Here is a 17942-nt window from a genome sequence, read left to right as displayed (position 1 = left end):
AACAACTAGCAAAATTTATGGGGCATACCTCAAAAACTCATGATGAGTGGTATCGTCTCCCGTCAGACATTTACCAAACCGCAAAAGTTTCCAAAATATTATTGCTCGCTCAAAACACTAATATTGACCGATATAAAAATCGAAATTTAAATGAGATTGAAGTCGATAACGAGATATTGGAAGACGCAGAAGAAGCTGATAGTGACGAAGAAAATACTAATCAACCTATTCTTCAACAAAATGAAGTAAACATCCCGTCACAAAATAGAATATAGGAGAAAGGTAAACGTAATTTAGTTCCATGGACAAAAGAGGAAAAAGAACTTACGCAAAAATTCTTTGCACGTCATATTAAGAAGAAAATTCCGCCAAAAAAAATGGAAGTTTTAAATTTGGTAGAAAAGTATCCAAATGTTTTTAAAAACAGGAAATGGGACACAATAAAAGTATTTGTACAAAATAAATATAAATCACAATAATTCATTCAAGTGATTACGAGTTTCAATAAAATATTCTATTACAATCCTATAGTTTTAATGTATCCTTCATTACTTTCTTATTGAATTAAACCTAATTTTATTAACGTTTTAAAACGTCGTCATATTAATATTTTCTCTTGGATTTTGTAAATCGAATGAAATGTTGTAGATAGAATTTGAGGTTGGACAAACATTCATTTTTTCTTAGCTGTTCTAGTTTTAAAATAAAGTTTCTAACTAGTCTATGTTTCTAATGGTAATAGTGGGTTTTGTACAATTGCTAACGTATAGACTTTACCTATTTTACGTTTTTATCGAGGCTATTTTTTTAAATAAACCCGGTGTGGTCAATGTTGATTATTTCCATACGACATGTGAGTCCTAAAGTAACGGATAAATTCAATATTTTTGTAACTAAAAATATTTTGACGAAATCCTCGTACAGGTCGATTTTTGTTTTTTGTTGTGCATTTTTTCAATATAATCTTTTTATACAGGGCGTGTCGTGTAAGAGTGGCCAATACCAACTTTCTTATTTTAAATACAACACCCTGTATATTATTATATCTTTTGATTTCTAAGAATATTCTAGATAAAATTTATATTCAATCTTCTATTCCTATCTTTAACTGTTTTTGAGTAATCGAGGTTGGAAAAGTGACAATTGCTCACAAAATCTAAACAGTTCGATCTAGAGTAAAATGGTTTTTATATTAAGACAAAAGCTTTTTATATTTACAAAAAGCTTTTGTCTTTATATTGATTCAGGGTATACAGCCAACTATTGGATTTGGTCCATTTTAATTAGTTTTTATATTACTATCTTAGTTTTTAATATGCTATCTAGTGGTATTAAATAAAAATAAAATACGAAAATTGTCGTGGTCGGCCCTAAATTTCAAAATTTGTCCTTTTGAATATAATCCTATCATCTCTGGGTTTGATACCACTAGATAGCATATTAAAAAGTAAGATAATAATGTAAATACCATTTTACTCTAGGTCGAACTGTTTAGATTTTGTGAGGAAAAATACACGAAATGTCACTTTTCCAACCTCGATTACTTAAAAACGGTTAAAGATAAGAATAGAAGATTAAATATAAATTTTACCTAATATTCTAAGAAATTCAAAAATATAATAATACACAGGGTGTTGTATCTAAAATAAGAAAGTTGGTATTGGCCACTGTTACACGACACGCCCTGTATAAAAAGATTCTATTGAAAAAAATGCACAACAAAAAATAAAAACCGACCTACATGAGGATTTCGTCAAAAGATTTTTAGTTACAAAAATATTGAATTTATCCGTTACCTTAGGACCTCACTGTATATAAATCACAATGGATCATTTTATGTACCATTATAGGTATGTGCCATGTATAGCCTTGATAAAGACTTAAAATAAAGTAAAAACATTGGCAAATTTTAAACATTAACTAGGTTTTAATTGTCCCTAACCCACTATTACCATTAGAAGCTATTAAGTGGACACTACTCCTAAAACTTTGTTTACGTTGAAAGCTATGTATCGCCATTTTAAAAAGAGAGACCAAGAAATTTTGTAAATTATATGTTTGCAACTGTGTTTCTTACAAAAACCTTTTGTATGTATATAACTTCTTTATTATTCACTTCTAATGAAGTTAAGAGATAAAATACTGATTCTGAATTTTGTTTAAAAGAAGTGTACCTTTAAACATTTGATTTTCAACTTCTTCAAAGTTACAGTAATTTCAACATCTTTTCAATTCTTGAGTACTTCAATTCCCAAGAGATTTCAGTAATTTTATTTTATTTTTTTCTACGTAGGGCAAACACAACCATGAGATATAATCGAGACTCCATATATTTCAAACTAGGTTGATTTTGATAAAATTGGTTTTTGTTAGGTACAGATAATAATTACCTATGTAGTGCCTTCATAACAGGTAATTCTTATTTTTATGTTTGAATAAATTTTGATATATTATTTATTAACAAACGGTTAAAGAAAAACAAATATGTGTTAAAATACGACTCTTTTTTTATTATTGCTTTTCATAGTATATGGACATAATATTTTATCTCTTTTTAATGTAAAAGAATCTGGTTCGTTTTAATTGTGCATCTATTATTATATAATACCACATCAAACCAGATTCAGTGACGTACGAGAAGTATGGGCAGAGGAAAGAAAAATACACACAGTTGTAAGAAGTCAGATACCAAAAAATAAAGGAGAAAGTTATGTGCACTTTGCGTTCGGCAATAATGTGCCTGTTGTCTTAAACATCTTCACTTGCAAAAATTTTCACAGTGAGTGTTATCAAATGGTCGTATACTCTTATAAGTACTTTTGTTTGCTTTCTAAGTATTTTTCATGGACTTTGAATTTGCTAAAATATTGGAAAGTGTCATCGAAAATGCAAATCGAAGAGAAATACGAACAAGAACGAGAAAATACAGCCCATATAGCCCATAATGCGACGTAACAGCCCAAGACATGAAGTTACAATCATTGTAACATTTAATTTTAACATTTAATCCTACTATACCAGAATTTCTTTAGTAATACCAAATAATTCATTACAACAGAGCTCTTTTACTCAGGGAATAATCAGACTAGAAGTTGTTAAAAGACGATAAAACATTTTTAAATTACTGAGCTTAAAAAATGTAAAATAAAAGTATTTAGCAAATTAAATCAAATTTGAAGCTGTCATAATTTTAAAAGAAAAATATTCAATCTCGAAAAAAGCAATAACTACCTGCCTACAATTTATAGATAAAGTGTAATATACTCTAACAAGTTAAATTTTTAAACATCCGTTTCGACAACAAAATATTACAATGACTGAACAGATGAATTGACTCAGGTAGAATTCCACCGAAACCTTTAGGTATTATTGTCGACTTGAGTCATAAACCAATGGATGCTAAAGGTCCAAAGCCAATCGATGCCAAAGAAACCGCAACAGCGATTGATGCCAATTGGTACCGCAACAGAATTCGCTGTATATTGTGGCCCGTGAATATTCACGGATGCCAAATGGGAATACTTTTCGTCCAGAAGTCAATTGGTACTACAAAGAAATATATATATATATATATATATATATATATATATATATATATATATATATATATATATATATATATATATATATATATCCGCTTAAGTTTAAAAGCCCTTATATTCATTTCTGATGCACAATAAAAGATAGCATAAATTTCTGTCTGGAATACACAGCTATAGTCTCCTAGTGTTAACAGCTTATGAAGAACAACTGGAGAGAATTAACAGTATCACTTATTTTGGTTGTAATCTAAATGAGAACTGTGGAACTAATGTGGAATCAATATTACTTTGAGACTAAAAATTAGATTACTAAGGTGGTATGTGTTCTCTATTTTTTTTATATGCTGACGAAGGTTGGACGTTAACGGATACACTTCTAAGAAAACTTGAAGCCTTTGAAATCTGGGTGTATCGCAGAATTCTACGAATAAGTTGTGTAGATAGAATTCCTAAAAAGGTTGAATGAAAAGCTACTAGCTAAAGCTAAAGCATTTTGGCCATATGCGTCGCCTATATAATATACTTCATTGAATAATACAAGGCAAGATAAATGGAAGAAGAAGGGCTAGATCTAAGAAGAACGTCATTGCTTAAAAACCAGAGGAAATGATTTAATAGATCCTCTGTATCCCTTTTCCGTGCTGCCGTTAACAAAATTAGTACAGCCAACTTGATAGCCAATATACGATAATCGAGCAGGGCACAGGAAGAAGAAGTTTTCTAGTGCAATAAAAATGTTTTTATTTCCACCACTAAGTACTGTAAATTTTTGCGCCCATCTCCTCTGCAGTTTCAGAGTCGCTTGAATACGAGATGTAATCCTAAACCCTAGATTATGTCTTTTTTCTTTCCTATTCCTCCAGTGGGTGGATTTCCATTTGAAAAGGTACTTTAGGCCTGTATCTGGTTACCGCATGATCAGAAGTTATTATGAATTCGATATTACTAATGTTATTTATATCATATTAGTTTATTATTGTGTTTTTATTGCTTAGCTACCAACTACGTAATAGTGTACTGTATGCCCGCGCGGGCATAAAGATACAAACAAAAAGATAATAAGATTTCCGTAGCGTAGCAACATAACACGGACGATACAATGTCTACTAGTAAATATATTGTCAAAAAGAAATCGAATTTTCGGATTTTTTTGGAACATATTTATTTGTAGATGCAATAACGAACTAGTATGACATAAAAGTTTGTATGCACAGCGGGTATTAATAGATGTATATGCCCTCGGACAACTTAGAAACCTTCGGGTCAGAGCCCCCCGGGTTTGTAACATCGTCGCCCTCTGGGCATAAACATCTATTTAATACTCTTGGTACATAAATGACTATATTAATGTCATTGTGTTCCAATATAACCACTACATTACTCAGGTTTTCTAGCAGTCTATAATATCCCTTTTTCGCCTTTATAACGATGTGCAGAGAAGAGAGGTCAAGCAGGACTTCCATATCTGCTGTTGGTGCATCCCTCAGAACCTCTTTAATTCTTAGACAAGCAAGTATTTGCACCTTGCTTAATTTTAGATGCAATTTTTTTGCTAGACCTAGTCACCATACCACTGATTCATATATTATTGTTTAATTTAGCACCACCACACATTGGATAAGTAATCACTGCTTTCTTAGAAATTCATTTTATCTTCTAATCACAATAAGCCAAGTATTACATTAAGGTACTTTACTTAACAAATTAAACTTAGATTTATACCATTTAGATTTAGAGGACCTTATTCGTAGTGCTATTTTCTCTAGGTTTGCATATTATATATTATTATATATTGCATATTTTATTAGCAGTATTAGAAAATTATTGAAGAGGTTTTTTATGTCGTCCTGTAATAAAAGCACCTTTATTTTGACATATAAGTATGCCAAGTTCTGCGTCCTTTATTTTTGTGCTTTAATAAAATACAGGCGTAGGTCAGAGAACTTTTATTTAAAGATCCCTTTTGACGTAACTTGTCAAATTACGAGCAGAAGTGAGAAAGACATGTATATATAAGGTTCTTGAACTCCTAAGTGGAGCATAGAGCTTCAGTGAAAACGCGCCATCGGGTTCTATTTTGCGCTAAGGCCTTCACCTCATTCCAAGACTTTCCTTGGCCTCTTATCTCGTCCATGATGGATCTTCTCCAAGTTTGTACTGGGCTACCTCTTTTTCTTTTCCCTTGGGATTCCACTCTAGGGCAGTCTTTGCGATACTGGAACTATTTTTTCGGAGTGTGTGACCGATCCAACTCCACTTTCTGGACTTAATTTCATTTTGTACCCTCTTTTGTTCAGTCAGGTGTAGCAGATCTTCGTTTCTGATGGTGTTAGGCCAGAATATACGAACAATTCTTCATAGACATTTGTTAACAAAGACCTGCAGTTTGTCTGTGAGGGTGTTTGTCACTTTCCAGGTTTCACATCCGTAGAGTTGAACAGGCATGACATTTGATCGGAATATTCAGATCTTTGTCCTTGTAGTATACTCGCCAGATCTCCAAATAGGGTTGAGCGTGCTGAAAGCTTGTTGGACTTTTCGTATCCTCATACGAATATCGTCTTCTGTACCTCCGTTTTCTGTTATGACACTTCCAAGATACGTAAAGTTTTCCACATTTTCAATCTGCATATTGTCGATATTAAATAGCGTGTTGTTCCTTGCATTGATTCTCATGGACTTAGTTTCACTAATATTGATTTTCAAACCTATTTTATTGGCTTCAGTGGAAAGTGTTTCCAATTGGTAAGTCAGATCTTGGAACCTTTGACCTAATAGGCAGATATCGTCCGCGTATTCTAGATCGCTTAGGCGTGTGGTTAACGTCCATTGTATCCCTCTTGTGTCGGAGTCTAGTTTGGAGAGAACATAGTCTATAGCTATGTTAAAAAGAAACGGAGAAAACGGAGAAAACGGAGAAAGACGTGTAACTTCACTTATATTTATATGGATATTTGATCAAATTTGTTGTATGATGTTCTGTTTTATTTAATGAATATTGTTTTTAGTATTATTATTCTCAATTAATAAATCTTCGTTTTACTTTATACCGATGCCGATAACATTCATATTAAACAACTTTTTTTATTTATCATTCGCGCCAGTATACTAGCCATATCTAATTGTACTTCCACATTGTAAGATCCGTATTATGAATTATTATAGTATTCTTAAAATAACAATTTAATTAAATTTCACGTATAAATAAACGTTTCACTCCTTTCAATGATCTTATTTTAAGATTTTACCTAGGATTTTGTATATAGGTAACAAATAGGATCTTATAGGCATGAATAAAGTATAGGTTATTTTCATGTACAAAAATATTTATTGTCATATGTCAAAATAAAAGTTTTCTTTAACATCTTAGCAATAACTCTCGTTTAGACATGAAGTGTTTTGTCTTTTATTAAAGGATCCTGTAATAAAGGCGACTATCATATTACGTTTTCAATAACTCTCTATTCACTTGACTTCTTTTGTAGAAAAGCGTCTAAGAACACTCAACTTTAATAACTTTAGAGCTTTAACTTTCGAATTGTATGGAGCTTTGTCATTTCTACAGTCTGGCAAAATAAAATTCGTCTGTTTTTTGATTTGCAAGATTTTTACTCCACCCCAGTTCTATCCTGTTGGAATTGTTCATTGTCTCCGGACAATTATTATCTTTGAATGCCGCTATGACAACTACTTAAAATTGTTCGGCAGCTAAGCCTAGGTCCAGTGTATGCCATATCTTTTGTGATATACCGATCAAACCCTATTACAGGTCGGCTTGATATGCTTTTCGGTCGGTTTTACGGAGGTTGTAATAGGTCTCCTTGACAGGCTTATAAACTATTATTTTAAAACAAATGTATGAGTGTCCGAGTAAGATATCTTATCTGACAAATGCCACTTTTTAATAATTCTAGCCACACGACTGATGTCTATTTTTGTATCAGTTACCTTTAACGTTGTATGGTTACGAAAGTTCGTTTATTTCCTACATTCAAAATATCTAAATCATATTCGATAACCAGTTTTAGTAAGGACTTTCCTCTTTCATTGGTGTTTGTGCTGCTCCTTTTCAGGTGATGCGCATCCTTTTCTTAATCAAGTTTAAGAGTATAATGTTGGTAGAATATTCAAATCCAAATTATATATCCATTCCATCCAAATTATATTCATATCTCATTCAGAATATTGTCTTCCAGTATTGGTTGTTTTGAAATTTGTACTGTAAATCAATTAACCGAAAAAACCAATTTCCACATATTTTTCTCCTAAAATATCTCACCAACAAAATCTAAAACACCAGTAGTTACCAGTACTTCTCAATCTAAATAAATAAAAAAAAGTCTGATATTTGAACCTATGGAAATCAACTTCGCCTGTTAAAATAAATCTGCCCCCCTTCTGTTCAAGTGATGATTTCTGTGTAGTTGATTTTTCGTTATCTATACTATAATTCTTGATACTCGATACGTAATTTCCTATTTTGGTAAGCACATACTTTTTTCTCCGCCTTGCGAGGAAAAAGTATTGGATTTGGGGCAATAGGTCTTTTAGGGCAATACCTTCTCTGATATTACTTTTTTCTATTAAGAAAGAACACTATTAAATCTAAGTTTAACAGTCATCTTTCTTTTATATTCTTAAATTCTCAAATTTACATTTATGGTTAGTTTAGGTTAGGTTTAATATGAATGGTAGCTTAACAACCCTTTCGACTTAAGAAGTCTATTGTAGCTCATCTCTAAGTTAAGGTTGTCCTTTTAGCCCAGCCTTGTCCTTTAACAAAGGCAATTATTGTCTTTGATGACATTTCTATGAAGTCGTAGGACACAAGTTATTAAGGCTCAAATGTATTGAGCCTTATTCTATCTAACCCTGGGCGGTTGCATAGAAAGTTTTCCATCTTCTCTTCTTCAGCCTGACAAAATCTGCAATTCGCACTTTCTATCAGATCGATTTTATTCATGTGTCTCTTAAGACGACAGTATACTGTTAGGAGACCTACAATAATTCGCAGATCATTCCTTTTCATAAGGTAAGATCCTGGTAAGATCCTAATCATTTTATGGTAATTTTTATAAAATAAGCAACTTCTTAGAAAAGTAAAGTAAAAAAAAATTATAATTTCACTGAAATTATTTGGTTCTTAATATAAAAAATGTTTTCGAAGCTTGTCTATAAAATTTTTTACTTCTTTTACAATATAGAAAAAAAACTGTTTTTCTATGTTGTTTTACGGCAGATTAAATTGTAAATTCTTATAAAATTGAAATTAAATTATAAAAATACCTCAGTATAATTCGAAAGGTACTTGACAGCGTCTACTGCTAGGGGTGCCATAATAGTGAAAAGCGCAGAAATCGTGTTGGTTATACCCATCATAGTTCCTGCAAAAACTGGTGACAAGTCAATATGATTAATGTTAAATCCACTGTAGTGTCCAGCATTGAAGGCCACTGTTATTACCAGAATTGTTTCTATTAACCACTTATTATCGCTTTGTATAAACGAAATTGATATTAGAGCCAGAGCCGGTATAAAGAAACCTGAAAATAATAAGAAAAAAGTTAAGAAAAATTTGTTACATAAAACTTAAATAGTATAAATAAGTAACATAGAAATCCGAATACCCATTATAAATTATTATATTTTAAAAATATTTTGTACAATTATATTTATATGGTAGTATAATAAACAAACGATCCTTTCAATACGGCTAAAACAACTTACAGGGGTAAATCATTTATTGCTATATTGATACTCCTCAATGGGCTCTCAAAATTTGCGCAAGATGCTCTAAATTAAGTAGCCTCCGACCCATTATGTCCCACGCGTGTTCAATTATAAATAAATCTGAGGATCTCGGAGCCCACCTTGCATTCCCCTTTTAAAAAATCGGATGTTGGGGCGTCTACAGGTAGGGTATGAGATAGGGTTTCAGAATTTCTCCTACGTATCTCAACCATAAGCGATGGCACCCCACACCATAAATCCAAAAATGCGGAGCACCTTCCGTTTGACAAAGAACTGTGGAATTCGTCTTTCACCACGTCGTCTTCTAACCCTGGGTCAGTTATCATGCGTTTCTTATAGACAATCTAATTACATTCCTAGTCTTAATCCAATCATCCTCTGCACCATTCAAGATCATTACATCGACGTTTCGGGTAACAGGTAGTATCAAGTGTGGCCCAAATAAAAAATCTAGGTCCCATCCCAGAGGATGGGACCTAGTACTGAACTCTGCGGAACACCCTGCGACAAACTTATGCTGGTATCTTTTTCTCTTATGGACCTGTCAGTAAAGTATCTGTCAATTACATTGACCAGGTACTCAATAACGCCCAATTCTCTCAGCCTGGACATGATTTTTTCCCATGATGCCGTATTAAAGGCATTCTTGACGGCAAGCAGGATAAGAGCCACCCATCTCTTTGTATCCTGTGCAACTAAAGAGGTTACTTCTGTGTTTGCATATATGTGGCCTTTTAAAAGCTGTTCGTACAATTTAGCTATTTACAAGATTTTCTACTTAGCGAAACTAAATTCAAATTTTTACCACTGCGCTTTCTACAACTTGCAAAGCAGACAGATTGATAAATTAGTCGACAAGGGAATCTATAATATACATTCCACATGCAGTCCATCACGGTAAAAATTCTTAGTGAATTTAGTTTCTAGTACTCGAAACCAAGTAAAAAAACTAAAACAGAAAAACGGTCTTAGATTTAATTTCAATGCAGGGCATCTGCCATCCGCGTGGCAGATGGCGAATGACCGTCTTTCTGTCTCTGATATTATAAATCATAGGGTATGTAATTTAGTTAGTTTTGTAATGTAACTTGTCTGGATGGGAAGTAGGGGATTGAAAGAAAAAGAAAAAATCCAAGTGAAAGTCGGTTCACCTTGCAAACCGGCGCTCAGGTGTTTTGAAGGACACAACTATGAGCTTTGGAACGTGGGCCTATAGATTTGGAATGACGGTATATTTAAAATATTGAGAATTGAAATATACCAATGAAAATGACGGAATTTGGTACTAAAAGGAAGGGGGGGAAATAAAGGGAGCCACCGAGTCCTTTGTTGAGGGGCGAGGAAAACTCGAAACTTCACCTATGAGAAGATTGGCTTAAAAAGATAAAAGATTTAGGCTAAACCTCTCTAAAAAAGCAAAATGCATACATAGTCAAAAAAGGAAGCAAACAATCTGTTAGATTTACTTTCTTATTAGTTACCAGAAGAAAAGAAGACTATAAGAAAGCATTAAACAAAAAAAATGGCTATAAATTAACAATTTTTATTACTTAAAAGTTCAGACAGATAAAAGTATTACGGAATGTCAACACATTAGCAAAGTAAACATTACTAACACAAAGCAGATGACGAAAAAAACAAAAATGTAAATAAAACAAATCAGGTATTAAACAAATACTAAACTTGTATATGGTTTAGGAGTAACGAATACCTTTATAACTGGGTAAAGGTATAAGATGAATTTAAATAGTACAATTTAGCAAAAATACTTAGACATTACCTTAGATCTAGTATATTATCATGATGTTATCGGCATTAACACTTACTATCTATTAAAAAATACCTATAAATTGTAGGATTTTTATTTCACCCCGTATATCATAAAACACTGAAAAAGATTCTTAATCTTTTTGCATCTCTCATGTTGATAATCTAAACATTTTGCAATCTTTTTATAATAAACAAATTGCTCTTCCGTTTGATCTTGGTTCCACCAAGATATTTACGCAGAAAATACACAAGAACCTTTCCGCTTAGCTCATACCGATTTTTGAGGATGAGGTCACTTCTCAGTGGACCGGCCGTGAGAGTGATCGGTTTTGTTGTAGAAGTCTGAATTTGGTCATCAGGACTTCGATGTTAGCAGTAGGAGCGAGCAATGGGGTGACTAAGCAAAGAATGTTTGTTTCAATATAAAAAAAAACTTTGCACTTTGCTGCACTAAATACATAATATGTAAAAATAGTTTAAATGAAATCAGGCTTGATTAGGTAAAACAATTTGTTTGACCAAATGCCTTCATAGAAAATTTCAGGTTTCATTAATTTGTTTGATCAGAAAAAAAGGCGAAACAAGAAAATATTATAACTTACATTTTGTTCTTCTATCCCCAAAAACTTCATAAACTGCAACTTAAAACACTTTTCATGGGCAACTCAGATCTCTCATACTATTTCATTGACTGCATATTGTCACCCAACTACACTACTTCCAAAGGTACATTTAATCTTCAAAAATTATTTCCAACCTTAGATGAATCGATATAATGATGAATATATAATCGAGATCTATATTATATTATTATATTCATCGAGATATACGTATATCTCGATAAAGATATAATCGAAAATATACTGTGCTACTGGGTCTCCACTGGGAAGTGCGGACTTATTACATCGTACCGCTACGATCGCCTACCGAGAAGTCTAGGACTTACTACCTCTACAATCTTTTTCATGGAAGTGGAAAAACCAAAATCAAATTTCTCTTAACATTCCTTGTCACCACTCAACCAAATCAAATCTTTTACCGATTTCTAATCCTTTCTTTCCACGTCCTTCTATTCAAGTTTTCCGACCAACGCAATTCATTACAAACAAAAACAGACTCCAAAATGTTTAGGTTATCAATCTCAGAAACGCAAAAATATTTAAGGATCTTTTCCGGATCCCACAATATACCGGGTCAAACGAAATTGCTCCACATGGAAGCGAAAAACCAAAATCAAATTTCTCTTAGCATTTTTTGTCCCCACTCAACCACATCGAATATTTTATCGACTGCTAATCCTTTCTTTCTCACGTCCTTCTATTCAAGTTTTCCGACGAACGTAATTCATTACAAACAAAAACAGACATACATTTTGCTTATCATAAACAGACTCGAAAATGTTTATTTTATTAATCTCAGAAACGCAAAAAGATTAAGGATCTTTTTCGGATACCATGATATACAGGGTGAAACGAAAATGCTACAGGTTTATAAAAAAATGTAGCTTAGGATACTTGGAACTGAGATATTAAAAAATCTACGCTGTTAATTCTTGTCTATTGCAAACACAAAAAATGTATATTGTTAGTAACTTATGTTTATGAGTAATTTATCCCATAAAACCCAAATATAGTCTTCGATATTTTTTTGTATTCGCAACTTTTTGTTTTTCTTTAAGTTAATTTTTTTAATTGATATTTTAATAATTTGACATCTGACAGTTTTCAAAATTTTACAAAATTTGATAATTAGCCTAAAAAATGTGAGATTCAGATATATCTCCGTCTACAGCAATATTTACGCAATTTTTTTTTTAATCTGTTCTCATTATTAGGCCTAACATGAGTCGAATTTAGATAACATATATTTAAAAATTTACATTGAAAACTTACCAATAGAGTTAAAGATTTTTCTACTTCTTATTAGACTAACATAACCTCTATCTATTATAAAATCAGCTAATGGTCCTAAGAATAAACTCGTTAACCACATAATAAAATATGGTAGAGCTGCCAGTACACTACCCTGAAAGTGAAAAAAATATATATCTCTGTTATCTTTACATACAGGGTGTCTGAAATTCTTCAATTTCAGAGCACTGTCCACTTGTTTTTTATCAATAAAGTCATAATTTTTAAAGTACTGACTAATTTCAGGTAAATTTTTATTTTTTTCTGAGACTTCATTTTTCTCTTTCGTTTTTCGCCCATATTTTTAAAAAGTTTCGATGCGATATTACTGTCGGCGTCGCAATGCAAGAAAATTATTTTATGATTAGAGGGCGGCTATTCTCAAAAATCTGGACAATTAATTTCAGAGCGAAGAAGTCGTCTGCTGGGAAATAGTGTACAAAATATTTTATTTTTACATTGTAGTAATGACCTTTGAGCATGTGTCAAATGAGTCAAGTGTTCTTTTAATTTATATTTTGATTCGGCATATATATTTATGGTATTGTTCGTAATGCGCATAAGTCAAGTTTTCCAAATTTTTGTTACATATTTTTTGCGTCTCTAAGCATATACCTGAACTACATACTCGCTAAAACGACACTTAGTCGTAGCTGCAAGACGTTAGAGTATTGCAGGCTTAGTCTTGTTCTTGCTTAAATCTTGCACGGTCAGTCTTGGTCTTAGTCTTGCTAAAATTAGGCGGTCTTGGTCTTGGTCTTGCTAAAATTAGGCGGTCTTGTATAAGTTAAAATACCGAAATATTATTTCAATCCTTTTTGCGTCGCTGGAGTTGATAATAAACACATTTTAAAGTTTGTTTATATATCACAGGTGGGTATTTTTTGGATAGTCTTTGATCGAGAGCCACTTTAGGATATTATGCGCGTCAAATAAATAGGAATTTAACTGAATACGTTTTGTTTTTACCGAGTTGGGCAAATAATTTTTAAAAATTACTCACTCTCGGTGAGTCGCTGTCAAAAGCAGTTGGTTTCAGTGTCAGTCGAAATTTAGCTTTAAATTCGTATTGGATTTCCGTTTTTCGTCCCTTTTCGTGGGAAAATGTGTAGTATTGTGGCAGTTAATTGTGTAGTAAGTGAAGTTAAGGAGGTTTGGGAGAATTACTTAAGAGACAACACGCGGCGAGTGTCAGCGTTAAGAAACCGGAAAAATTTGTTGTGAAAAAGTAGATTATACTCAAGGTAATGTGTCACTTTTAAAATAGTAATCACTATTTTTTATTTTTATACCGTCTCTCATCTGAGATATTTGTAAAACGGCGTTTACAACAACTTTGAAGGATAAATACATGGTTAAGTTGTGTCCAGTTGCGTTCCAGTTGTGTTTGGGTTTTTAAGAAGCCAAGGTTCAAAGTTTGCATCCCAGGGTTCAGTTTCCATCCTCGTTTTTTTTGTCCCACGTCATTATTCCAGACTATAGATGCAGTTTTTTGCGTGGCTGTGAATCTCCAGTTACAACCCCAGAAATTTTAAAGAAATAAAATTTACATTTAGTGAAATCCAGGCAACTTTTTTGTTGAACTCTTAAAGCAAAGATATATATTTGCTAGGTTAAGAAATTGTAATAAGGATAAGTAAAATTATAAATGTTAGGGTGTGGCTAACCTGCCATATTAATTATTTTCAAAGTTTCAGCATTTAATATTGACATCTGACAGCTAGTTTTATTTTTTTGACATTTGGTATTTGACTTTGGTAAATACCTAATCATAATTGGGATTTTGTTTTGTTTTTGTTTTTGTTTTTTAAAAAAAGGTTAACCACTATGCATAGGTCCATTTAAAAGCTATTTTTCATTTCTAATTTTTTCCGTTACAAATTGTCGCCCATTAACAATTGTAAGTTTTATAGTATCTTCAACTTCTAGAATTTGTAAATGGATAGAAGGTAGTAAGTTTGTTCTTTTCTTATTTTTTATTTATTTTTGTAACTATTTATATAGTATTTTTTGTACTATTTATAGTTGTAACTGTTTGTGGTGAGACAACAATAAATATTTATTTTTCTCTAAACCAATTTGTTTTTTTTTCTTTTGAGAAGTTTCTAACCCCCTTTTGTATTTTTTAGGAAGGAAGAGCCTTTTCTTTCATCCAGCAGGAAGATTCTTCTAAGCGGCGTCCTTATTTTAAATAGCTTTCAGGTAAGTATCCCTTTTGCTTTACTTTTTGTAGTTGCCCCAATCCAATCCCATCTTGTTATTCACTTATCCACGATCCTGCTCTTCAGAGAAACCCTGAGTAGCCGTTCGCAAACGTTCCGGTTTGTTTTGCTTACCCTATCTCCACCCCAGTAATTTCTGTCTCCAATTTTCAACCCCTTATAGTAATACTCTATGTGGTAGGTAAAATAATCGTTACAGTATTGGTCTTGAAAACGCAAGAACAAGACTAAGACTGCAAGAACAAGACCGATTTTGGGCAACACTATTGAATACTCACCTTTGCTATTGAATATTTCATAACAGACTTCATAAAGCTAGGAATCTCCGTCAATAAGGTCCAAAATCCCCAGTTTTGTCCACAGTGAGTAATTATTATGGCTATAAAAGGCACTGAGGTAAAAAGAGATTTCCAAGGCGTCGGAGGTACCTTAAATAGATATAAATTAATTAATGAACTTTGATCAAATAAAAGGCAGATATCGAGCACAGTTTAATAATTAAATTTTGCCCAAGTACTTTCGCTTCATAAAGCATCTTCAGGGGCATCTGAAATAAGCCAAGAAACGTTTTTTTAACTGAAGAAAAATTAATTAACTTCGATAAAAAACTCGAAGTTGATGGTTGATAAAAGTTTTTATGGAATTAATGTTTTAGACTTACTTCAATGTTGTCCTATTCAACAATCAAAGAATGTCATAAACATAAAATTGTACATTACACTACACTACATAAGGACAAACTGATGAAATATTAAATTCTTATAGAATATTTTAAGTAGGTTGCATAATCCAGATCTTACACTGAAACCTGTCTATAATAATTAGGGTGTTAGTATGAGGGCAACTAAAGTGGACGTAGAGTATAAAAGCAAGAAATAGACTAAACAATCTTTTAGACAGTGGGTAGTTGACTACAATAAAGGGGTCTACCAAGCATTATCAATACTGTAGAAAAGAAGATATCTAACCACGAAATTAAAATACTAAAAATTAAAAATCAAAATTGAAAGCAGAGTGTATAAATGGGGTATAATCCAAGTAGTTCAGTTAAACCCACAGTCAATGGGAGAACTATAAAATTAATATGTCAAAGCATTACTTAAAGCCAATTGACCAACAGTGGGAGATGTTGAAATATAACAACTTTGAAGATGATGTATCTAAATTACGTAGAGGTATGGAGAGTGCAATAAACGCCAACTATAGATCAATTGAACCAGAGCAAGCTAGTCTTGTAAATTATTGAAGAATAAAATAGTAATGTTGATCAAAGTGTTGATAAATGTTTAATTTAGTTCTTCATTAATATTAATTATTTTATAATTTATATATATATATATATATATATATATATATATATATATATATATATATATATATATATATATATATATACATAAATATACAAAATGTAGTTTAGAAGGATACTTGTGGGAGGGTTATCGGTCAAAAAATTGAAGTAGAAAACTAAAGAATCTTGCTACTTAATCATATATTGTTGAAGACGTTTCTTATATGAATCCATATACATCATCAGTTGGGTTATGAGCGGACTCATACAAATGGGGTGCAGAAGGAGTAGGCCTAATAGTACAAACAGAAAAGATAAAAACATAATAGACGAAAGATATATACACAACAGAGTATTAATATTTGAAGTAGAAATAGACAATATAAACACAACCAGCATAATCGTAGCGTATAAACCGATTGATAGTGCAGGAAAATAGAAAACGATGACTTATGTAAAACTTTACAAGCAGAGACAGATGACGAAGGAAATATATTATATTAATGGAAGACCTAAAACAAACAGAGTTATAGACACATACGCACATATACAAATTTACCAGATCACTACCAGTTTTTTTTACTGGCGTGGCCCTTATTATTGTTGAACACATGTCCCATGTCCAATGGAACCAAATATTCAGTCTCTTTAACACACCACATGTATCGCAATTACAGACAAATACTAATAAATCCTATTCATCAGCAACTTCTACACAATTTCCATCAGAATATCAAGCGATTGTCTTTAGCGCTTGACATTCTATTTACCCCAAAAATATTATATTTTCCTCTCGACTATCGAATAATCAGATTTGTATGTATCTTGCAAATAAACAAATTGTGGACGAATTCATGCAAAACCATGGACAAATAAAAATCCAGAAAATATTGTACCAGCTAGAAGACTAATTTAACAGCGGAACGTATTGTTTTCTTAACTGTATGTCCCACAATTGTATGTATGTACCAACATTAACAGCCAATGGGATCACTCCAGTGAAATAAAACAACGCATAGGAAAACGAGATCGGCGTTCATAATGATGAAGTCTCTTTTCAGAAGTCACGATTTACCACTTGCTACCAAAATCTCTCTCATTAGATTCTATGTATTCTCTACGTTATTATACGGAGTAGAGGCCTGGACACTTTCCGAAGCTTCCTTAAGAAAACTCGAGGCATTCGAGATGTGGTGTTACAGACGTATTTTAAGAATTTCATGGGTGGATTGTGTGACTAATGTTGAGGTCCTACGTAGCATAGGCAAGGAATGCGAGATTATTAACACCATCAAAGAGCGCAAAGTAGAATATCTTGGCCATGTTATGAGGAATGAACAGAGATACGGCTTGTTGCAACTCATTCTTCAGGGCAAGGTATTTGGAACGAGAGGACCAGGGAGAAGAAGAATATCTTGGCTTCCAAACCTGAGAAAATGGTTTAAAACATCGACAA

General features: G+C 32.4%; 1 protein-coding gene across 1 annotated transcript in view; it reads right to left on the bottom strand.

Moving 5' to 3' along the window:
* The window catches only part of LOC140437247 (putative inorganic phosphate cotransporter), a 49071-nt gene that overhangs the window by 9887 nt on the left and 21242 nt on the right, over positions 1-17942 (bottom strand). Inside the window, exons 5-7 of the mRNA XM_072526653.1 lie at positions 15474-15623; positions 12956-13088; positions 8829-9085 (exon numbers count right to left, since the gene is read on the bottom strand). Of these exons, the coding sequence (XP_072382754.1) occupies positions 8829-9085; positions 12956-13088; positions 15474-15623 (540 nt within the window). The remainder of the gene's footprint in view (positions 1-8828; positions 9086-12955; positions 13089-15473; positions 15624-17942) is intronic.

Source organism: Diabrotica undecimpunctata, chromosome 3, assembly GCF_040954645.1.
Source record: "Diabrotica undecimpunctata isolate CICGRU chromosome 3, icDiaUnde3, whole genome shotgun sequence".
NCBI lineage: Eukaryota > Metazoa > Arthropoda > Insecta > Coleoptera > Chrysomelidae > Diabrotica > Diabrotica undecimpunctata.
This window is presented reverse-complemented; position numbering and strand designations above follow the sequence as displayed.